Below are 24,470 nucleotides of genomic sequence, written 5' to 3' on the forward strand. Positions count from 1 at the left end.
TGAATACACGGGCAGGAACACCATTGTATGGCAGACATACAAGCTAATTAGATGTGGCTATAGGTCGCCAATATGGAAACAGGAAGACAGAAGTGCAGCCATGTATTCTAGCAACTCGTTCAGAGCCGAGACAGTAGCTCAAGGCCTGAGCCAAGGTCAGGAACAAGGAAGGGAGTAATAGATGAAAGGAACGCAGGCACAAGATAACGGTTCCCAGGACAGGACAGAAAGCGATAGACTCCCAAGTAAATCAATTTTAATTAGAGCACAAGCACCCATTGATGTCCAGGTGCACGAGATCAGTAGAACCACAGACTTTATAGACAGTAATTGACTAGTGCCCCAAGAGGCCACAAAGAACACAACATGCTCGTCGAAATTAGCTAAAACCTTAATAATTAGAAGGAAATCCACTCTCAAACACAGTACCCTAAAATTATCCAGATATGAAGAACACTGGCTATTCATCATGAGCAAAATTCAGATAGACACCTGCAGAACTCCCTTGGTGTGTATGCGCGCGCGCACACGCACACACACACACACACGCGCACTGGCACACACAGACACTGACACACACACACTGTCACTGGCGCACACACACACACACACACTGGCGCACACACATGCACACACACTGGCACACAAGGCCAAGTACAAATAAAAGGCAAAGTCTCATTGTCTGGGGATGACCAGGAGTATTCTTTAATTGGAATTATGGTAGACTACAGAATTCCCTTCTCCCACTTACGTGCCGCTCATATCTTGATGTCTTGTCAAAGTGGTCAGTGTTGGGGAGCTTAATGCCTACCAATAGAATGTTCCCATATCACACCGCCCATGATAGATAATGGCAACCAATTAGCTGTCCCTGTAATGAGTAGAAGTAGTATCTATAGTGGGATGGGTCCAGGTGGAGCCATCAGATAAGTATATACCAATAGAGTAACTAACCCCAATGCATCCTATATGTAGTTTGAGCTATTAACCAAACCAACTTTCTCATAGGTTTTGTAGACTGATCGTGTAATATGATGTCACTGTTGCATAGTTTTGGTACAAAACATGCCTGCAATCGTTGAAATTGTTGAGAGCTATGAGAATGAGATGCTTGTATGCTGTCCCGGCTAGGATTCATTGTTTGTACTAGTTTGACTAATTGTTTGATCTTGGGTGCACCTTTACATTTGCACTCTTACTGTTTTTGGTATGGGCATTGTGTATTTTTTGATTTTCTATGTGATGTTTAACTATGAATGTAAACACAATGTGTTTGTTTTAGACAGGATGAGAGGGGTGACTGCATTGTTTGAGACCGTTACTATGAACAAGTGAATAATAAAAATGTCATAAATACTATCATACTAATTTGTGTTTGTTAGTGATTGAAAATCCTCTACAGCCGGCTGTTTTTAGTAGAATAGTTACTCATGCAGTAGTATGTCCAAGACTACAGGGCGCACATTCAATAGATAGTAAAGTCTTGTGCCAAGTTGACTTTGGTATATCCCTCCCCCCGCATCCCACTACCTTTCTTGGCTCTTCAGCTTCTTCCCAATGGCTGCCTAAGGGATCAGGCCAGCCACTGCTGAAAAATGTCAGGTCACCCCAGAGTTTGAGAGGCCAGCCAAAGGACCTGGGCTGGTGTTGGTAGAGATTCAGCAGAAGAGCTAGCTAATCTAATCTCTCCTCACAATCCTGCAAGAGCACGCTTCCGTCCCGACATGATCCTGCTTGATCCTCCACCACACCTTGAAATACAGTTCTTTTGGAGGCAAAAATAAATTGGCACACAGTGAAGAATGAGACTTCCTATCCAAGTGTCTCTAGGATAACAATAATCAGCTTAGTGTTGTCTTAGAGAGGCTGCTGAAAAGCTGTCTCTTGTCTCAAGCTTTTCTGTAATTGTGCCCTCCCCGCTCTCCGCCATTTCAGTTAATCTTGCGAGGTGCCTTTAAACTTTTGACTATATGATGCACCTTATAAATATCTAAAATATGAAAAAAAGAAAAGCGCATCCATTTGCTTGTGTTCTAACCTAGACAACATGCTCTTAATTTATAAAACATGTATGCAGGCTAATTCAATTAAATCTTTGGCTAATTGATCAAATATTTGGGTATGAATCCGTGGTCACCTTGAGGACTTTTGTTTGTCTAAATTATTTGGCTGAAACATTCAGAAGTGATAGCACGCACGTGAAAGAACTCCACAATCTTCAACCGAATGTTTGTTATTTAAGAATTATTTACGCCATTTCACAACCTTGTGGTGCTGCCGACCATCTCCTGTGATCACGGAATTCCTGAGCCTTTGGCATATAGTCCAGTTGTGAGTACGATATACTGAAAGTGGCTGCTCTTTTTGATTTAAGCCTGATTCTCTGTGCCATCTTCTTTGCTGGTCGCCTTCCTGCCACCCTGAACTGGGTTTGGGACAGTCTTAGGTCCACAGTTCAGTCTGAGTGTCCTGTTACTGGGCAGATCCGGTGTTGCTGGCTGTCCACTCCATTACTAACCTACTCCCCTCTTAAATATCCATACCCCCTTACAGAGTACTTACTTAAGCCCCATGTTGCCACCACAGGCATTTGTTTGCATATCAACATGAATTGAGCTACCACGAAACGTACAGTTTAGAATGTATAGCACTGTCCCATACAACATTGGCTAACCTAAGCCGAGAGGGCTGTTCTAAATTGGATTGGCCATCCCACTACACATTTCCAAGTGTTGCAGCCAAACAGACCCACTCTGGAACGGGATACCTAGGACCTACACCGATCAACACAGAGGTTTTTACATCTGCCTTTCCCCAACCCACACTTTTTTAGGGCCATTTGCAGTGATGGCCACCAGAGTGGCAGAACAGCACTATAGAAGACCACTTTGCGTTGTATTACATTGACCGGTGTTATGGAGAGGCCCTAGTCCTGGCAGGGGAAAAGAGACCTAGTGGCCTTTCCCATCATCTTCCTGTTTGCTTTATGATAGTTTGATCCTGGCATTGGCTTTGATACCTAATGGTCTTCCCCTCACCTTCCAGTACAGATTTGATGAGTGTATATATAAAATATATTTGTGTGTGGTTGGTTTCTTGTCTGGCAGTGTCCGATGTGGGCCTTGGGTTCCATTGGGGTCCCCCAGCACCTCAAAGGAGTGTGGTGGTGTGCAAGTCAGGTGGGAGTACATCTCAGTATGTAAAATGACTCTGAAGTGTTGTCTTGACAGAGGCCCCTTAATGTCTCTTGCACCACTTGGTGCTTCCTGGACCAGCAGATTGTGCAGTCCTGTCACAAATTGGGCCAAAAGATGTCTGTTTGATGTCTGAATTGTGACTGCAGACCATGTCCCAAAAACGGCCATCTCGCTAGCTTTGTACTCCTTCCTGGCTGCAGTTAAGGTGTTTCTTTGAAACGGCCCTTTATTGAGGGCCAATGGGAGCTCTAACACTTCACTAGAAGCGAAATGACCTCCACACCCACGTTCAGGCTGTTTGATGTGTCAGGCTAAAGCTCGACACTACTCTGCAATGCTTGGTAGCAGAATCGAACATAGCACTTGAAATTGAATCGAAAAAGAGGCAAAACAACACTGAGTAATGACTGCTGGAAAGATGGGTATGATCCGCCCCACTAAGCTTCGGCTCGAGACAATGGCCCTCATTACGACCCTGGCGGATTTCGCGGTGCAAAATGCACCGCGGAGCATGGCGGAAAGCCGCCGATAGCGCCATGGGGGTTGGCGGATTTACCACCCCATGCCGACCTTGGCGGAGCGGTAAATCCCCAATCCCCATTTTACCCTTCCCCATTCCCATTCTTGCCCCATAGGGTATAATGGGAGTGGGGAAGGAGTTAATTACGCCGCCGTAAAGTACGGCGGCGTAATTAACATCAAGGTCCCTTAGCGCCATGGTTTTCTCCGCCCGGTAAAACCAGGCGGAGAAAACCTCCATGGCGCTAAGGGAACTCGTAGTACGGCGGACGGGTCCGCCGCGATTACCGCTGGCGGTATCCCACTCCGCCAGGGTCGTAATGAGGGCCAATGGAATTGGATTTGGCACCATTTGCCAATGATTCCCATGGAGAGGGCAGGTAGGAGCTTGGTGGTAAGGAATCTCATAGAGGACAAAGTACCTTCATGGCAGTTGAATGGATTTCAAAGTGAGGCACGAATGAAGCTCAGCAGCACTCAATAATGGATTGCATTGAAAGGACCGCGTTGCTCTCGAATGGCCACGAACAAGCTCAGGTAAATATGTGAAGCACTTGTCTGCCCCCTTTCCAAATGGTATTAGGAACCCACAGTTCAAATATCTTGAACTGCACCTGGACTTTCTACTGGACATTATTGAAAGAGTAGGCACTAGCGATGCAAAATTTCAGGTTGAAAGCGGTTTATAGTCATTAAATCGAAAGCAATAATGTCGAAAGTCAAAATATAGAAAAAATGTATTTTTTTTTTATTTTATCCTTTTTTTTACTGACTAAACCCATAAAATACATATAAATAAAAAAATAAAACATTTGACTTTTTTTTTGATATTTTTTTTCAACATTTTTTACATTCGACTTCATTGTTTCGACTTTTTGACTGCACACCGTTGAACGCTACTAGCCACACACATCCCTCTCCCCCACTCCTTAACACAGGTTCAACTTGCCTAGTATCAACTGTGGCAAGTTCATATTTAATTCATAAAAAAATGGAAATGGTGTTGCATCCTTTAAAGGGAATCGAGGACAGTAATGGCAACCATTTTAAACCGGGGCACAATAAAGATACATGGGCAGCAGAGTTGACATTGCGTTTGCTTACTCTGGCTGTAGTAACGTTATTTTGTGTGAACCTGATGGACGAGAAGCAGAATTTGGAATCCGGATGAGAAGACCTGGGTTCCAATTCTGGTTTCCTCATCACTGAAATACTGTGATCCTGGACAAATCACCTTATCTCATTTGTGCCTCTGTCCCCTTGTGGCAAAACAGAGTGCATAACACAGTGACCAGTAAGTGGTATGTATAGGATTTTAAAAAAAGAGAGCTTGGGCGATGTATTATGCCCAAAATTTTTCTCTTGACCTGCAAAGTTCACCTAGCTTCCATTCTTGTCCAAACTGTGTGCTACTGGGCAAATTACTGTCTCACTGTGCCTTATTTTCATTAGCTGATCAAATTAGGACCACCTCCTAGAAGCTTGCATTGTTGGGCTATATTGAAGTCCCCTGACTACGTAGTAGGTCACTGTTTAGGGCTGGACCCTCCCCACAAGCACAACTCTTTTATCCCGCTCAAACACGTAACAAAACAATGTTTACTGCTGATAGAAAACTGATGAACTAGGAAACCTGCAATCCAAATGGCTGCTTCCTCATTAGCTCCAATTATGTGATCCTGGCGAAACCACATTCACACTGTGCCTTGACTTTTGATAGTTACTAGAATTGGGGTCCCTCCTGAAAGTGTGCATTGTTTTTTTTGTAACTTTTTTTGTTTTGCAGTAACAATTAATTCGTAAACAGTAACCACTATACTGCAGTTGTAATGTCTGCTCATCAGGGCAAATGCCCTACATAGCATACAGTATAACAGTCAGGATCATGAAATAAATTGCTCCCTGCTCACCACCCAATATAAGAATCACAAAGGCCCATTGGGGAAGTATATATCGAACAACATTACAGGGTCATTCGGCACTACCCCAATTGTCCAAGATCTTAACAAATGTATGAGGGCTTTCTCGGGACCTGTATATTCGCTCTTTCATTGCCATGTATTTGTCCATGTCTAACACCCACTTAGACATCCTGTTCCCCTCTTGTGATCCACATAATATGGCAATATTTCTTTTTGCTACAAAGCATTGGCAATAAATAGTTTTGCATATAGTTAAGTTAAAGGATATTTATACCGTGCACTATCACCACCGGAGTGGTCCCCTGGCGTTCTGTGAATTACATCGCCTCACTCCCAACAAAAGCAATTTCGGGTCAACCTGGATCGGTTGAGAAGCCACTGCGGACACTCTATGCAGTATCCCAGACCAGAAACGCTGGCTTTTTGGACATGACCATATTGTATGATAAAACGTTCCCTCCTCAGTATAACATCTAACACAGTTAGGATCCGCCACCCAACTGTATTTTAACAGCAGTTGCCTGGTATAATATGTCCTATACAGGATTTTTAATTGGATGATTTACCTCTCTCTCTCTCCCCCGCAGGTCAAGCCGACTCCAGCACTGCCACCTACCTTCTTAGTCATCCGACCCATGAACCGTGTGTCAGTTGAGGCTTGCGCAACTACATTCTCTCTTGGACCTTTGGCTGACTCACACCCTGACACAGCCCTCTTTAACCTTCATCTCTCTGTCTCTAACACTCTGGATGTCCTTGCCCCTGTCATGAGGATCTGCTTGAAGCCCAAATTCAAGTGAAATTCTTGATACGATTCCGACCTCACCACCCTTAAACTGAAGTGTACGGTAGCAGAGAGGAAGTGGAGGGTATCGGGCACACCACCTGACAAACTGGCCTGCCGCCTGCTCCAAAGGCAATACAGACTCTTTCCTCTCTAAGAAGAGAGCCTACATCCAAGCCTGCATCTCTGCAGCATCTAACAACTTGGCCGAACTTTTCAAAATCTGCAGGGAGCTGGCCAATCCTGCTGCAACCTCTACCTCTCCTGTTCCCTTCCAGGCCATCTGCACGGCTTTGGCCTCTCATTTCACTACTAAAACGCATGACATCCTGTCCACCATCCCTTCTTCTTCCTCCTCTTTATCCTCCTCTACCACTCCTGGCCCTTCTGAGGCTGTCTCTCCTCCGCCTTTCTCCTGTTCGCCCCTGATGGTGTTTCTAGACAATTCTGATCTATGAAAGTCTCGTCACAGAAGGTTCTCCCATGCTCATCCAGAACCATCAAGGACCACATTGATACCCTTGCTCCAGCATTGGCCTATTTTTTGCAATCCATCATTTGCCACTGGAACTTTCCCCTCCCCTTAAACCACTTCCTTGTGCACCCCCTTCTAAAGAAGCCCTCTGACAATCTCTGCTCTCCAGCTAACTATCGCCCAATCTCCATCACTCCATTCCTGGGCAAACTCTTGGAAAAGCTGGCCATCTCCCAGCTTAATCTACATACTGAATCTTTTGGTTGACTCCATGACCACCAGTCTGGCTTCAGAGCTGTCAGAAGCACGGAAACTGCTCTTCTGAACACCCGTGAAGACTTGCTCTCCAATCTTGACTCTAATCTCCCTTCTGCCCTCATTCTCCTCGATTTAGCCCCTGCTTCTTACACAGTTAGCTGCTCTGAACTCGAGCCCAGGCTCCTGCATATCCAGTTGCCCTTGCACGGTCTCTGGGCTCCCCAGCACTTAAGGGTCTCTATCTGCAACCCTATAGTCCCTTCTCTCTGGACTTATGAGACACCCGCTGGCTGTACTTGTGAGTTAGCTGCACTTCCCCTTTCCCCTCCCCCTAGAACTTCTCCCCTTCCCTCTACCCCACACTTGCGCGATCTGAATTACACAAGGCCTAGTAAGGTCGTTTTGTCCTCCCTTTTTTTTCCCCTCCTTGTCTTGTCGCGCCTAGAAACTCTTGTGTACAGACGCGTTATAAATGCCACATCATATCATATATATCATAGTGGGCCGGACTAGCTAATCTCACTACTTGCTGCAAAATTTGGGGCTGTCGACAACTTTGGTCTTCCCATGAAGTGCCTGTAAAGGATCCATGCCTGTCATTCTGCTCCAGTTGAAAATGTGGACAGGCCGGAACCCCCAACAATTACTCACTTGCCACTGAAATTTGCAAAGCCCAATAATACTTGCTGAGGTCTGGCATTCCTATCCCACCCTCCCACACTGAACCACACAGATTGCACAATACCATCCTGGGCTAAGAGTACCTCCATAGAGTTCTTTCGATCACTTGAAATTCCTGATCCGTGACCCTAACCAGGGTGTTATGGAGCACATACACGAATCTAGGCATCAACATCATTTTAAACATCGCTGCCCTCCCCATCAGAGATACAGTCCATTAAGTATCTTAAGCCGATCTATTAAAGGCATCAGATTGCCTTGCAGAAAAGTTGTGTATTCCGGACAGCTTTGAATGCCCAAATAGTGCAACAATCTGACCGTCACTCTAAGCGGACAGTTGTTTGGGAGTGCCAGAGGGCCCTTGTGCCAGGAATAGAATGGATTTGTTCCAGTTAACCCAGAGACCACTCTATTGTCCATACATACGTAAAATCTCCATTATTCTGGCGATCAACCTTTGGATTCTCCCACATTCAGTCTCGGGACGATAGCTCAGGGGCAACGCGCTCACCTTGCAAGCAACACAACGCAGAGCAACACACGTTCGATCCTCGGGTCCGCACTTAGAAACCTCTGGATATTAAGTGCATTATATGTGAACAAATATGATTCCATAGATAGTCTGCATATAGCAACAGCCGATCTTCCTGCCCCGATGGCCACACATCCCTTCATGAGGTGGTCTCCCTGGAGCCACGCTGCCAGGGTTCAGCCGATGATCGCGAGAAAGCCTCTCGTTAGCGGAAAGGGCTAAGATGTCCTACCGTTAACCTGGACATTAAAAGCTTGCATTGTTGATTAAAATGAGTCTACTGACTTACATAAAGACTGTGCTTTGGGGACAGCGCACACAGTTTTCTTCCCTTTCAAAGCACTGCTGATACACTTCAGAAAATAACTATTATGCATCCTTCAATGGCATGCTATAACAAGCAGCTTCAAAAGAAAGCCAGTAGTTCGAGTGTATTATGCTGTTTTTTCCACCATATTTTAGATTGTGCTTGCCGCAGATAGTCAATCAGAAAGTTATGTTCTGGAAATGTGTTCGCTTGTGAGGAATATGCACACAAATGACTAGAACCTCTTCTGAAACTATGCTTTGAAATGTGCCTGTCTCTGGGGGAGCGGGGGGGGGGGGGGGGGGGAGGGCGGGTATTAAGGGGATGCAGTTACCTGGAAAATGAACATGAATAGGCTGAGATGACTACGGGCTGCATATGTGAAACACTGTGGACTTAAATAATTACTTTTCCCCTTTCTTTTCACCCTCATACCCTTCAGACATTTGGATCTGCTTCGTTCTCTTCCACCTTAGCCCCAGCACTTTGTAACATTAAACCATTAGGAGTAAAAAGACAATGTTTCTTTTAGCTTTCATTTACTAAAGTAAGTATATAGGGTTGTTTCTCTTAAAGTAAAGTTTTCCTTTTACTCGGCACTGTCAGTGAGACTTGGGGGCACCGGGCCAGATAATGCATTATCCCGCCTGGAGCACTGTCAGCAAGCTTTCCGGTAAGCCCCAAATTGACTTTCATCCTCTAACATTCCTCCTTGCCAATCTCGAGTGACGAGTGTAAAATTTGTGCCCTGCCCCACCAAACATAGGTTTCACTGGCTAAATGTAGCCTGCTTGGCTAATGCACTGCCTGTCACTGTAAACAAACTCACCCCGGCTTTGGCATCCTCAACGCGTGGGCCTTTTGGACTAGTTTTGCTGCTAACACATTAACTTTAAACTAAGGTATGCTCTTCCTAGTTCATTTGGTGCGCACCTACCATTACTGAAACTTATCTTGTTGGCTCAGAAAAGTGAACATTTTCTTGTTTACACAAGTTGCTGGAAGCCACTCCATGGAAGGATTGGGAAAGGGGGGGGGGGGAACGCACTCCATTCACTAGAACACACCTTTCTTGGTCTAGAATTTCTTTTGCTAAAACAAAATTGGGAACAGCTGCTGAAGTCCAGATTTTTAATGGGCGTTAACCAACACTGAAACTCCAAGAGTCCATTAGTATTATGGTTACAGAAAAGCCATACATGGGAAAAGCCACATTTGAGTGGGTTGGAGTCTTCCAGTCATTCTATGCTTGCCCCACTTAATCACTGGGCCTCGAGCAGCCACAAACCCAGTCAATACTTGTTTGTGAATTTAATTGCATCTGTTATCGAGTGCTCACTTTAAAGAGCATGCACAGCAATATGACCCATTGGCACTTTGCTGTCACCCAGTCATCAGGTTTTAAGAAGGCCCAGCCTTGTGTTGCCCATTGGCATGCTGAGTGTTGTGCTCCCATTCAAGGCATACTTGATCTTCGAAGGAGATGCTCAGCGGCATGGCTCGGTCCTTCATCCATGCTGCGCGGCCATCTCTGAGGAGGAGACCACAGCATCATCCGTTGTTGGCTGAGGAAAGCCCTGTTTTACAGACAGAGGCTGGAAGGTGGTCCATCACAGTCCTACTACAGGGACATGTTGGTAAGCACCCCTACTTGACTCCACCATACACTTACACATTAGGCTGTGTGGAATCCTAGATCTCTTGTATCCCCTTAGCCACACAAGTGTAGGCTCCTTTAAGCAGCTAAAGAGAAGGTGATACAAGAATTCCACTGAATTACAACGCTGGGCCTCTGACTTCACTGGAATTGAAGGAGGGCCCTTATCTTCTGTGAACCACAGCCCTGTGGAGGCTCTGGGGTCCTTTGTGTGGGCTGCAAGTTCCTGTTAAGAGTCTGCATGAACAACGGCATCACTGGGCTAGGAGCTTGTGTGCAAAGTTTTTCCCAAGCAGGGGGATGCCACAGACCCCTCCTGAAGATGACGTCTGACCTCACCGAAGACTGAGCGCTTCTGGCTTGGTAGAGTCAATCTTCATTGGTTTCAGAGCACCCTGTGTTTTCAGGAAAATGGAGCCACTCGCCACTCCAGGCAACCATCATTTCCACTGGTGAAGTCGTGTGGATCTCCTAAATAGGAGATCCTTAATGCAGCATGAGGCAAAGGGCCAGCCAATTAGTGGCACGTGCTGTCCAGTCCCTTTTGTGACATGGGCCACCAAAGTTGTTTGCTTTGAGGAAGTCTTTTCTGGGCCCTCCTAGACATATATTTAATGAAGCTATATGTCCATTTGTGATGCACCAAACAATTACCAGATGTGTTTTTATTAGCAGTGAACTTGTTAGTTTTAGCTCATGGTGGCTTTTTAGCATCGCTTCTTGTGCACCAAAATAAAATGTGGTGTTGGGAGTACGGCATTCGCAGATGGCCGGAAATCCCCAGTGTTTTGGACATGACACATTGGCCCCCTCCACGCAACGCTTATGCCATTGGATTGTTGTATGAGGCTGCAATTGCTCTTGGGTCAATTGGAAGCAGCTTCAGAAGTCTTGAGGGGAAGGCTGCAGTGCTGCACTTTCCTCTTGTGGACCTTGAATTAGTGTTATTTTGCAAGGTGCTTGTCGTATGGCAGCCTCTCAAAGGCCTGCTCCACTTGCTTAATTGCTCAATTAACTTCTCACATCATGCAAGCAAGCTGCATTGCTGTGATCCGCTCATCTAACATTTAGTGGAACAGTCCAGAGCAAAACCACTTCCATAATGTGACAAGTCACCTCATGAGGCTGGAGGCGCGAGCAGTCACTCTGCGCTCCTCTAAGAGCAGAGGCTTCAATCGGCTGCATCATATGACATGGTAGAAACATCCTTGCTCTGCTCAGTGTTGCACTAGTGCAGAGTGAAGCATCACTCCTCCGGCCTCACAAGCCATCTCCCCCCTCCTATGTCAACAGAAAAATCTGTTTTGCCAGTGCTGGTGTTCGCCTGTAGTATATCAGTAAATTATGGAGTTAACAGGGAAGGTGATCAGTCTGTGTGAGGGAGTGACTGGAACTATACACCAGGAAGGAAATTGGAGCAACTGTGCCTAGGGAAGAAAGAAGACTGTTATGCTAGGATGTGAATATAGAATGACATTAAGGTACTGTGCGAGGCAGGATCTGAAAAGTGCCACAAGATGCATGTGAGATTGGGTTAAGTATTTCCTGTATTATTTGTGTGCACATTACTTTGAAGAGTTGGCGAATTTAGGGTTCTTGGTGAATATGTTGCAGCACATCGACACTTGGCCGGCGCGCCTGCCAGTAACCACGGTATGACTATGAAGTTGTATTCCGATTGCTGAAGATAAATGCACGTCTCGTAGTACCACATTTACTGCTTAAATGAAGCCTCATTTGATGTATACCGAAAGGCCCAGTGGATGATTAAGACCTTATCGCCATAAGCTTGGAGGGGATGACCATTTTTGGATATTATTTGTATAATAAAGTATTTTATATATGTTTCATGAAACCATAACTGGTGATAACGGGGTCCATTATTTCAGGACTGTCTGTTAACTTGGACAAAAGTGGAGAATGGCCATTTCAGGAGCCTTCCTTTTTTTGATATTTAATAGATTCTATTACGGATCAACATAGGTTCAAATCCCAGACCCGCTCTTAGAAACGGAACTTAGGTATGGTATTAGACGAGTTATAAAAAAAACAAACAAATAAATGCCCAGTAGGTAGGAAGGCAATATATACCCTGGTCTACAGCTGGGTTCACCGTTTGACTTGTGTGTTGGAAATGATTATCGACATTTGTTGTTGCACCTGTTTATAGATTCTTATTTCTGTTTTCAAGTTCCTACTAATCCGATTTTCCTTATTTGTGTTTTGCATAGGGTGCCGGTTGCAGATAGAAAAGACGACCATTTTGCTGATTCTTGCTTCAATCAAAACTTTAAGTCTCTACTACAGTAAGAATAGTGAACACTGTTCACCAGGGTGGGGGGGGAGGGCGGAACTGGGTAGTTTTATTTTGCTTCATTTTAATTCTGCATTAAACTGTCATTTTTCACTACAGTTGGATGTCGAGACTGGTTATGTGTTTGGGAAGATCTTTTGATGTGGTGTAAGATTACCTTTGCCATTGTCTGTCATTTTTTTTTTGAAAAAGTTTCATTAACATTTTTGGGTTATTACATCATGTCTGACGTTTCAACAAAATACGTTTCTGATGAACATTTCAACAATAACCCTTGTCCCCTCCCCCCCCTTCAGCCATTGATCGCCATTGATCGAGCATTAGTGTCTGATTTGTCCAACAGACCCGCAGAGAACTTTCCTATAGCCAGACTGTCAAATAGTTTTGTGCACCCTTGTCTTGGGCTCAGCTTGTTGGTGCCCCATTGGAAAGGTCATCTGATCTTTAACTCATGTCTATGGGGCCTCAATCCCATTGTTCCCTAATGGTTGGGTAGGTCCACATGTTTGGATTTCTCCCTTTAGGTCGGGCGCTCATATTTATCAAAAAATGGGAGCCAGAGCTCTTCCATATTGGCTCTTGATTCATCGAGGACATGTGTTAGGAACTCCATGTCATAGATGGCCCGAACCTTAGTGACGCATTCCTTCTCCTCCAGCATGTGTGGGTTCTTCCACCTTTGGGCCAAGCAGCACCTGGCCGCCACCATCATGACCTGTAACATGTGGCCCCGGGTATCCTCGTGGTTATCGCCCACCTCAATCCCAAAAAGGAGCAGCCAAGGGCACAAGGGTCTGCTCACTCCATCCACCCCCCTGATCCAGGATAGGACCTCTCCCCAATATGACTGTACCCTAGGGCATGTCCACCATATGTGTATGTAGTCACCTTTCGTTTTGCAGCATTTCCAACAATGTGGGTCGTAGCCTGGGCTCATTCTGGCAATCCTCTGTGGGGGGTAGTGCCACCTGTGTAATACTTTTAAGGGTTGGTGTCGATATTGAGGCGAGGTCGTTGAGCGATGGGCTCGGATGCACATCTTTGTCCACCTTTTATCGTCTATTGACACTCCCAGGTCTTTCTCCCATTGTGTCTGTGCTGGTGGTGGTTCCCTCGGGATTGAGAACATGAGGAGCTTGTATAGGCGGGATATGACCCCCTTGGAGCCCCGGGTGGAGATGATCATTTTCTCAAAGTTTGTTAGATCCCTCCTGAGGGTGTCACCCCATGTGGGCTCAGTAAAGACTCCATTAAACTGGAGGTAGCGGAATGGTGACAATTTTCTCAGCCCCAGGGCCTCCTCAAGATCCAATAGGGGCATAAAGGACCCCCCCACCCACAGGTGGCCCGCCCCGGTTAGACCCGCCTCATACCACTGGTGATAGGCAGCTGGTTTGGCCACTTTGTCTATAAACAGGGAGGCCCAGATACAGCTCAGCGGGGAGGGCCATGTGGTGAGCCATCTATAGTAACCTCCTTCCTTCCAAATAGACTAGAACACTCCCAGCACCGGGTGGTTCAAGACCCATCTGGGAACCCGCGATCTCCGGACCCACAACCACTCTTCAAGCGTGGCCGGGGCAAGTACTCTATTGTCCAATGCGACCCATTGCTTTTTTGTCCCGGGATTGAAGTGATCCACGAGGATCCTCACCTGGGCCACCTTGTAGTATGTTTCGAGATCTGGGAATCCCACCCCTCCATCCTCCTTGGGCCTTGTTAGTACGTCATAGGAGATCCTGTGTTTCTTGCCCGCCCAGAGGAACCTGAGCAGGGTGCGTTTTATTGCGAGTAAGAAGGTCTTGGGTACCTGGACGGGGAGAATCTGGAAGAGAAACAGGAACTTGGGGAGGGCTACCATTTTGATCAGATTAAGGCGTGCCATCCAAGAAAACCCTGAGCTTGCCCATCTCTCTATGTCCCTCTTGATTTCTGTCCACAGTGGAGTGAAGTTTCTAGGGAAGAGGTCGCTCGAGTTAACCGTGATCTGGACTCCCAAGTGTCGGAACCCATCTCTCCGAAGCCGGAGGGGGAGTTCCTCCACATATTTTGTCTCGGCTTCCGATAGATGACCTCCTATAAATGCCACCGATTTGCCCAGATTAATTTTGAACCCCAAAATATCCCCCTAGCACGCCAAGCCCTGGAGCACACGGGGAACCGTTTGTGAGGGTTTAGTGACGTAGAGGAGAGCGTCGTAGGCAAAAAGGCTGATCTTGCAGTGGGTATCACCTATCCACACTCTGTTAATCGCTTCGTCATTTCGCACGGAGATCGCCCAGGGCTCCATGACCAGGTCATAAATCAGGGGGGGATAGTGGGCAGCCCTGTCTTGTACCTCTCTAGTGGGAAGGTCCCCGATTCCATCCCATTCGCAACTACCATGGCCAGGGGGGCAGAGTACAATGCTGACATCGATCCCAGCCATCTCTGACCCATCCCCACCGCGGAGAAGACCTCTCCCATGAATGTCCAGCTAACCCTATCAAAGGCCTTCTCTGCATCGAGAGCCAACAATAAAACCCTCTCGTCTCGGGTCACCCTTGAGTTTAACACGTGGAGCGTTTTACGACACATGCTATCTAAGGCCTGCCTGTTAAGAATGAAGCCCGCCTGATCCGGGTGGACCAGACGTGGTAGGCATTTCTCTAGGCGACTTGCCAGAACTCTGACGAAGATCTTGGCATCGAGGTTAAGGAGAGAGATGGGTCTGTACGATCCACACTCTGCCAGGTCTCTACCTGGCTTGGGGATTACCGTGATGAGAGCCTGTAGGAAAGTGGGCGGGATTGTGTCTTGATTTCTAATTTGGTTAAACAATTTAGTTAGGGGCTCCGTTAGTGTGGGTTGGAATTATTTGTAATAGTCAGCTCTATACCCATCTCCGCTGGGGGCTTTTCCCACTTTTAATCTCTTAATGGCTGCCTCTACCTCCTCTGCCGTTATATCCTCCTCCAGCTCGTGCAGTTCCAACACAGTCAGCCGGGGTAATGGGTGTTCCCCCCAGGTATGCCCGGATCTTCTCCAACGCTTCCCCCGCCTGCTTTGTGTAGAGTTCCCTGTAGTAGTCGGCGACGGAGTCTACTATGTCTTCCTTCGTGTTGCGTGCATTGCCCCCCTGTCCTTAGTAGGCCCAACCCTCCTCTCCATTCTACATCCCCTGGCCCTGCGCGCCAGTAGAGTCCCCACCCTGTCCCCTCTTTCATAATACCTCTGCCGCATGTATCTTAATTTCTTAACCACCTCCCCTATGAGGACTGTATGCAGTGCTTGTCTGTTCTCTCGCATTTCCACCAGAAGGGCTTCCCTGTCCTCCCCATCCTGGTTAAACCTGGCCGTTGGGCCTTCAATTCGACTTGTATCTTATTTTCAATGAGCCCTCTCTCCCGTTTACGCCTGGAACCCTCAGATATAAGGAGTCCCCGGAAGGTGGCCTTTGCTGCCTCCCACACTGTCACCATATCCGTCTTCCCGTTGTCATTTGTTTCAAAGTAAGCCATCATTTCGTTTTTTAGGAAATCCCTGAACACTGGGTCTCTCAAAAGTGTGTCGTTACAACGCCAGCGTGATGATCTCGGGGACAGGGGCATCGACCAACTTGCCACCAATAGCTCGTGGTCAGACCATGTTATTGCTTCCACCTTTGGGATCATAGCCATCCTGCCCCCCTCCTCTGAGGTCTAAAGCAAGTCAATTCTCGTGTAGGTATAGTGTGGGGGAGAGAAGAAGGTGTATCCCCCCCAGGCACGGAGATGCCGCACGCCAAACGTCTACCCAGTAATGATCTTTTAGGAGGGTCTGCAGCGCTAGGTTATCCTTGGTGATCCCTTTTGCCTCCACCCCTCTCGCTGTCCACCAGTCTAGTTTGGGGTCCATTATAAGGTTAAAATCACTACCCAGTATCATGGCTCCCTCTGCCCATTCGTCCATCACCCCGAAGATCTGGGTCAGAAACCGTGTCTGGCCTGAATTGGGTGCATATAGGGTGGCAAGGGTGACACGTTCGCCTTCACAGGTGCCCTTGATCCCCAGGAAGCGCCCCCCAAAGCCTCTCTTAGTTTCTATGTTTGTGAGATGGAATGTCTTATTCAGGAGAATACCCAGCCCTTCCTTCTTTGAGCTTCTATGGGAGGCCCAGAAGTTGGACCCGATTTCCTTTCCTCTGATGGGCGATTCTTTCCCTTGTTTATAATGAGTTTCCTGTAAGAAGAGTACCATTAGATGTTTGCAGAACATATTGCTAGTCCAGTGATCTTTTGTTTTGGGAGTTTAGGCCTTTGACATTAAGTGTGCCTATCCTTCCTTCAACCATTGTCGTCCTTCGTATCGTTCTCTTTTTGCTCCTCAGTATGGTTCTGATATGGAGCCCGCTGGAAAACATGGAGCACTGGATCAATCAGGCTGCTCCCCCCCCCTTCTACCCTTTTTAGTGACTCTTTCTTATCCCTTTCATTGGTCTTTCCCCGCCCTCCCCCCCTGTCCCGACCCCTCCCTCACCCCAACCCCTGTTCCCTCCCTCCCTCTCCCATTCCCCTTCATTTTAAGGCGTTTGTCTTCGTCCCCCAACGCTCGTCATGTTTGGTCAACGAACCACCAAGGACTCTACCCCAGCCCCGGGTAGTTCAAGTGCTCGGGATTCCCCTTTCCATCTTTCTGTGTGGGATGATCCCCTGCTAGCCTCGGAACGAATGTCCGAGGTGGGATCTTTCCACCATGACCCCCTGCTTCTGCCTATGCCATCAAACTCGGACCCCCTATGTGGATCTATTTAGCAATTTTGTTACCCCTTGGAAAACTTCAACTAGCCCTGTAACCTTGCGGACCAAACATGGCGCCAACGTGGCGCGTGGTCATAATGCCTCAAGGCTCCAGCCCTCGACTCCACTAGTGTCTCCACCTGATGTTAATCATAAGAGGGCCTCGTCCCCATCAGAAGTGGTCTTGTCGTCACTTCAGGTGGCCCTCAGAGGTCGTAGATGGGTGTCTGGTTTTTTGAAACTTAAGGGCCCCTTTTGCCTTAGCTTTGCCACTAGACTTTTCCGGTCTGTCAGGGGGTGATGGGGGGGGGTCCCGGGCTTCCCCTTCTCGGCCCCTGGAGTAGCCGGCTCGGTCGCCCACTTGGTCATCCGTGACCCTTGGGATATCCTCCTCAGACACCAGGTGGTGTCTCTCCCTCGACATTCGAATGACAGGTAAACGGGATGGCCACAGCGATATCTGACCCCCTTTCCCTGAAGCCATCTGGTGAGGTTGCCGCATCACTTTTTCCTCATCAGCAGGGTGAGGGCCGAGAGGTCCTGAAAGATAGCCACCCCTGTAGTCTCCATATTGTACATTACCAAGGTTCCTCGCTTTTTCCAGGATCTTGGCTTTGTCCTTGTAATTATGTAGGCGAGCCAGCACTGAGCGTGGGCCCCTGCCCCCCCCCCACCCACACGGTGGACCCTGTCAAATTTGATCTCGCCGTCAGCTTACGCCCCCATGACAATCCTTATGATGTCATGTACTTTGCCCTCAAGGCCTTGTGGGCTTTCACCCTCGGCTTCTACTAAGCCAAAAATGCGCAGGTTATTTCTCCTCTCCCTGTTTTCCATGTTGTCCCCCTTGAGCCATAGTTCTTCTTCACGACGTTGCATTTCTTGGAACCTAGCTTCCATTTGGGTTTCCAGGAGCGCTGTGGAGAGTTGGTTGTTTTCTACTCCCTCCAAGCGGTCCTCCAAGGTGGTGACTTTAGTTGTAAGGTCCGCCAGTTTGGCACCCATGTCAGTCCTTATCCCACGAATCTCCTACAGGATCATTTGGATATTGTTCTGAATGGCGCCCAGGTCAGGAGGCGAAGTGGATGGACCCCCGGCGGCCATGTTTTCCTTGTCGGCCACAAATTGGTATTTAGAGAGGGCCTCCTTCCAGCTCATGGGGTGCCCGTGCCGGACGAATGTCAGACTTGTCCACTATATAACCTGTAATTGTATTGGAGCTTGTGGGGGGGTGGTGTGATCTTCGCAGGTGTTGGCTCCAGTGGTGAATCAAATCCGCTGAGGGCGTGCAGACCCCCCTGGGGTGGTGGTCTTTGGGTGCGTGGGCGAGGTCGCTTTGGGCTTAAGATGGTGGTAGCAGCGTGGATTCGCCCCCCGGGGGTAAAGACTCGTGGGGGGGGTTGGTGTGATCTTCGCAGGCGTTGGCTCCAGGGGTGAATCAAATCAAACCCACCACCCAGGCCTTTGGTCGCCCCAGCCACCCTCACTAGAAATAAAAAGAACATTATGACAGAAAAAATACTCCCCCTTATCCTTCCCACACTAAATAACGCTCCTGACACTTGCTCAGACCCCACCAACCTAGCCGACATGTATAACCAGTCACTGCTTGCAGCCATCAACTCTATCGCCCCGCTCAAACTGAGGAAACCCAAACAACGAGCACACCTTAACTCATGGTTTACTCCCCAGCTTAGAGTGTTACGCAAATAGAAACGCTCAGCAGAGTCACGCTGGAGAAGTCACCACTCCGACGCCCACAAGGACAGTCTTCTGATAGCCACCCTTAACTATAAAGAAGCTGTACTCCAGGCAAAAAAAGATTGTTATAATAACCGCATTATGTCAGCCCTTTCCAATACTAAGGAACTCTTTAATATCCTTAAGGAACTCTAGACACCTGCAGCCCCCCTGACTCTTGCTCCAAAGACAACACTTGGTGCACCAATATTCAGTCAGCACTCCTGGGTAAAATTGTTACCCTCCAATCTAAAATCAGGGACAAACAGAAATCCCTACAGCTTGACCAACCACCGACCACACCTACACTTAATACACATTTAACCTATCCGCATAAACCTTTCTCCTTCTCCCCACTCACTACTCTCGAAGTAGAAAACATCATAAACAATTTAAAACCTTCCAATTGCCAAGGTGACCCCTGCCCAGCACCTATTATCAAAGAAGCATCTCATGAGCTAGCCCCGTTCATTACAGCATTCATAAATGCCTCTTTCAAGACGGGTATTGTCCCCGACAACTTAAAGGATGCATGGGTTATCCCACTCCTCAAAAAACCCTCCCTTGACCCTAATATCCCAACTAACTTCAGACCTATCACTACGGTCCCATTCCTGCTCAAGATCCTGGACCGCGCAGCCTGCCTGCAGATTCAGGATTACCTCGAACTAAACAATCTCCTGGGCTTAAGACAATCAGGGTTCCGCCCTAAACATGGCACGGAGTCAGCTCTGATCGACTTGAAAACTCAGATGGAGTCACTGAAGGACAATGGGAAGCTAGCTCTTCTCCTTCTCCTCGATCTCTCTGCGGCTTTTGATCTGGTCAACCACCAAATACTCTGCCAGCATCTCAAATCCGCAGCCCACTTCTCCGACTCTGCCAATGCCTGGATCCACTCATTCCTGAGCAATAGATCCATGAGGGTCTTCTCACCGCTGGCATCAGCGGATCCCTCCCCCATTCACTGTGGCGTTCCTCAAGGCTCGTGTGTATCCCCTACGTTGTATAATGTATTCACCAAGCCCCTCTTCGATGTGCTTGACTATCTGGGTGTCTCCTACACTAACTATGCGGACGACACCCAGATACTCGTCCCTATCACAGGAGACTACACAGCTGACACCAAAGCCCTTAACGATGTTTACTCGGTCATCCAGGCCTGGATGGCACAGCACGAACTCTGCCTTAACGATGATAAGACTGAGCTCTTACTTTTAGGATCAAATCATCGGCTCAACAAACTAGACCAAACCTACAAGTCCTTCATTATTGACGGCAATGACATTAAGGTCTCCAAAGATACTAAGACGCTGTGGGTCTATCTTGACTCCTCGCTTTCTCTGAACAGACAAATAAATGCAGTTAGGTCAGCTTCGACCTATACCTGCAAACTTATCACTGCCTGTAGACCCTTCCTAAACTCCACCAACTGTATCACACTCGCCAGAACTCTTGTTATGGCCAAAATCGACTACTGTAGTGCTCTCTACGTAGGGACCAGTCAGTCTAACCTTAATAAATTGCAAACTGTACAAAATAATGCCTTAAGGGCAGCCTTAAACATCCCGAGACACTCTCATAACTCCTCTGTCAGATTGGATTTACGCTGGCTCCCGGTAAAACAGAGAATTGCCCTGAAAACCCTAGCTTTGACTCACAAATGTCTGAACAACAACGCCCCACCTTACCTGTCCACTTGCTTCTCACGCCACACCTCCACTCGACCTACCAGAGCAGCCCAAACTCACAGCCTCATCGTGCCTAGATGCAAACTCCAAAAAGCTGGTGGGGTGAGCTTCCCCGTCCTGGCCTCCAAACTCTGGAACACCTTGCCCACACCTATCAGAATTGAACCATCATTCCACTCCTTCAAGAACAATGCTAAAACATGGCTGCTCTCCCAAGTCTCATGAGACCTTGACACAGTCCAGACTCCATGTGGGGTACAGAACTGAATATACATTTTCTCTCTGCTCTGTCCCTGTATTATACGCTGTTAATGGTACCCTTCGGTACATGTATATTTGCTGTATATTTTTGTAACTCACTGTAACTACTGCGTTTTGTAACATGTTTAAGAGTATGCGCCCGGTTGCCCCTGGGCCTGGTTTTTTGCGCTTTATAAATAAATAAATAAATCAAATCAAAGGGGAGCGCTGAGTAGCTGACCGTGGCTTGAACGTGGCGCGTGACACGGTGTCCTGTATGGTGCTCTTTGGGGCAAGGCCTCTCTCCAAATGGCGCTGCCCTGGGGGCCCTGTTCGTGAGGGGTGGTGTTAGGGGTCTTGGCCCAGGGGGGCCTCTCACCTGTAGCGTGCGTCCTTGTGTGACCCCCAGTCTATTGGATTGTGGGCGCGCTCCCGCGATGGCCCGGACTGGGTGGGGACCCCAAATGTGGAGGCAGGTGAGGCCTCTGTGGCTCCTTTTGTTGTGGTATCTCCGTAAAGTTGGGGGCCCGCTCTGGTCGGACCTGAGGATGAATGGTGTGGTGTGATACCTCAGGCCTTCTCAATGCGGTGGATAGTCCGCCTCTGATGCATCAGGCGCCCCCCTGCCAGTGTTCATAGCAACGGGGTCGGGGGCACGCTCCCGCATCGGCCCCGTGCCGCTCATTACTGCCTGGCAATGAGGGTGGTTGCGACTACATGGCGATGGAGGCTCGCTCTGGTCCCGCCTATGAATGATGCAGTCCCTCAGGCCTTCCCGGGGTAATGGAGGGTCCGCCTCAGGTGCCCCAGGCATCCCCCTTTCAATGTACAAAGTGGTCGGAGGGGGCACGCTCCCGCGTCGGCTCCGTGTAGCCACTCACTGCCTAGAACAGAGGGCCAGGCGATTCCCTCTCGTTGGCAGCCCCTTGCGTGGCTTGCATGTTTGGCTCGGGGGAGGGCGGGTTGCTCCTGGGAAGTGGGGCCGCGTTGGTGTGCCCCCAAGGTGCTCGCCCGGGGTGAAGTGACGTGGGGCTCCAGCGCCCCTGCTGCCAGTGGTTGCTCCTTCGTGATGTGAGGCCGCATCCTCCTCCTTTCTCGGGGCGGGTGCTCACCTCGGCCCGCAGATGAGTCCCCCGGGGCCCATGTGGAACGCGGCTACGGCGGTCTTGATCCGCGCCTTGCTCGTGGCTGTGGGGGAGGGGCCCTGGTGCTTTCATTCGATCAAACTCAGCACAGGAGTATCGTAGGAACTCCCAGGTTGGACCCTGCGGGGGGCCACAGGTTCCCACGACTTTATCTTCAGCTCTTTAGCAGGATGGGTCCCTATCTCCGTCTGAACTCCGCTATTCCCCCGGGGCTGGGTGCAGAGCTATCGGCTCAGGCGGCCATCTTGCCTGCGCCCCCGGTGGCCTCCGTCTGTTCATTTTTTAATTGTGAGCCAGCTGAATTTGTAAAACAGTTAATCTCCCCTTGATACATAGTGAGTGGAGATGTTGATGGAAAGGGTGTTCAGGTGGGAGGGAGTTATTCAGGGACACAGAGATAAAGAATATTGAAACCCACAGGTTCCATGTCCTGGTCTCCAATGTTTGCAGTGATTGTAGCCAACTAAATACTTAAGGGGTCAGTGAATATGATAAAAAGTGAAAACCTCAGAATCAGCTGAAGATCGCAAGGTGGAAGGATAAACCTTTGGAATAGAGATCACAAGGTCGAAGGGAGAACCCTCGGAATCAGCTGGAGACCGCAAGGTGGATGGAAGAACCCTCGGAATCAGCCAGAGACCACAAAATGGAAGACAGTACCAGACCAGAGAACGATGGAGGAAAAATGGTCAAGAGAAGGGCGGCATGTGGTTCAACTGAGGCAATGTCACCCTGGTGGTGTTTAAATGACCACATGTACTAACTGAGACCTTAAATGGGACTCTGCAAAGCCTAGAAAGAAGTAGTCAGAGAAATTAATTGGTTTACACCTGGTAGCAAAAGAGGAATGAGACCTTCTGAATTACGTTGCAAAGAAAATATTGATTAGTGTCCAGTGCAGTAATTCAGGGCCTACGTTGCTGTATAGCTGCCAATTCTAATACCAGGACTGCTACGCCTCATGGCACAGTTTTCAGTGTCCATACCAAAAGGCATAACCTCTGCTTGGGAAGCATTGACCACCTCAAGAGAAAATTATCTATAAGACAAACCCACTTCGAGGCATCGGTCCTGGAGAGAAATTAACAAGTGCGTTCAGACCCTTCTGACTTGATTTTGGTAATAACTTAAGGAGGTGATTGAAATGGGGAAGAGTGAAATAAGTTGCCTGTTTCATGGGAAGGTTAGACCATCTATTTTCCTGGGTAGAAAGGCTTAGTTGTCCTGTGAGGCAAACTGGTCTCTCTTAAGCCATTGACCTGGATAGGCAAATACTTACTAGGAACGTGAATAAGGAGAATTTATACAATGATTGACGGATGCCCACATGTTCTACCTCCTCTGAATGTTTGAGGTTATAAAGAACAGAAGCATATTCTGTCTTTAGTATCTGAACTAGCAGCAGCAGTTCATAGAAGGTGTCCCACAGCCCTCCCCCGGTCTGTTGATATAGGCATTCAATACCTTGTACATTCAAACAGGACTAGTTCCTTTAACAGGTGTGTGATAAAAATATGCAACTCCTCGAAACATTGTGTCCAATTACCTCCAATATGATTGCTTTTAGAATTCCTGTTGCCACCAATTGTTTTGAAGTGAGACCAAAGTTTCTCCCCAGCCCACTGGACTCGAACTGGTGATGATGATCAGCAGATCCTGGGATTGTGTATTCCTTTCAAATGATGTGCAGACTACTTCTCTGTCTGATAGTATTTGATTGGAAGTATGAGCATGGATGAGCAATTGTCTGTTAGGATAAAACATCAAACCTTGACCCAAGAGTCGCAGAGTGGGCTGTAGGCCTTGGTAAACAAGGTCTGAATGGCCTTTAGAACAAAGTAGAGGCTCTAAAACCAAAAAGGCTGATCAGCAACTGCAAGGCAAAATAATTTCCTGCACTTTTAGGCTGCAATGGGCATGTGTGTACCCGATGGGCAAATATAAACTGAATAAGCGAGGATAAGCTCTCACTTGTCTGGTGTGCCAATTTGTTGATAAGGCTCTCTGCAATGCAAGGGTGGGGCATTTCTGACCATCAGCAGCCTGTTTCATAAACTCTCATTACTTGGCCACAAATAGCTTCTGACTCCGTTATGGTAGATATATTGTATTGTATTTGTCATTTTTGTAGCACCCTTTCCCCATGTGAATGGCCTCAATGTGTTTTGTGGTTGGAACACTCTCTGTGACCGCAGTCCATGTGCAGGAGGTTCTAAAGTTCAAATTAAAAGATGCTTGTGTGCATTTTTGC

General features: G+C 47.9%; 1 protein-coding gene across 5 annotated transcripts in view; it reads left to right on the forward strand.

The window, feature by feature from the left end:
• Nucleotides 1–24,470, forward strand: part of ST3GAL6 (ST3 beta-galactoside alpha-2,3-sialyltransferase 6) — a 773,060-nt gene that overhangs the window by 577,190 nt on the left and 171,400 nt on the right. For all 5 annotated transcript variants that reach the window (XM_069637206.1, XM_069637209.1, XM_069637205.1 and 2 more), the window contains one exon: nt 12,564–12,638. In XM_069637206.1, the coding sequence (XP_069493307.1) occupies nt 12,564–12,638 (75 nt within the window). The remainder of the gene's footprint in view (nt 1–12,563; nt 12,639–24,470) is intronic.

Source organism: Ambystoma mexicanum, chromosome 7p (genome assembly GCF_040938575.1).
Source record: "Ambystoma mexicanum isolate Mex_15411 chromosome 7p, UKY_AmexF1_1, whole genome shotgun sequence".
Lineage (NCBI taxonomy): Eukaryota > Metazoa > Chordata > Amphibia > Caudata > Ambystomatidae > Ambystoma > Ambystoma mexicanum.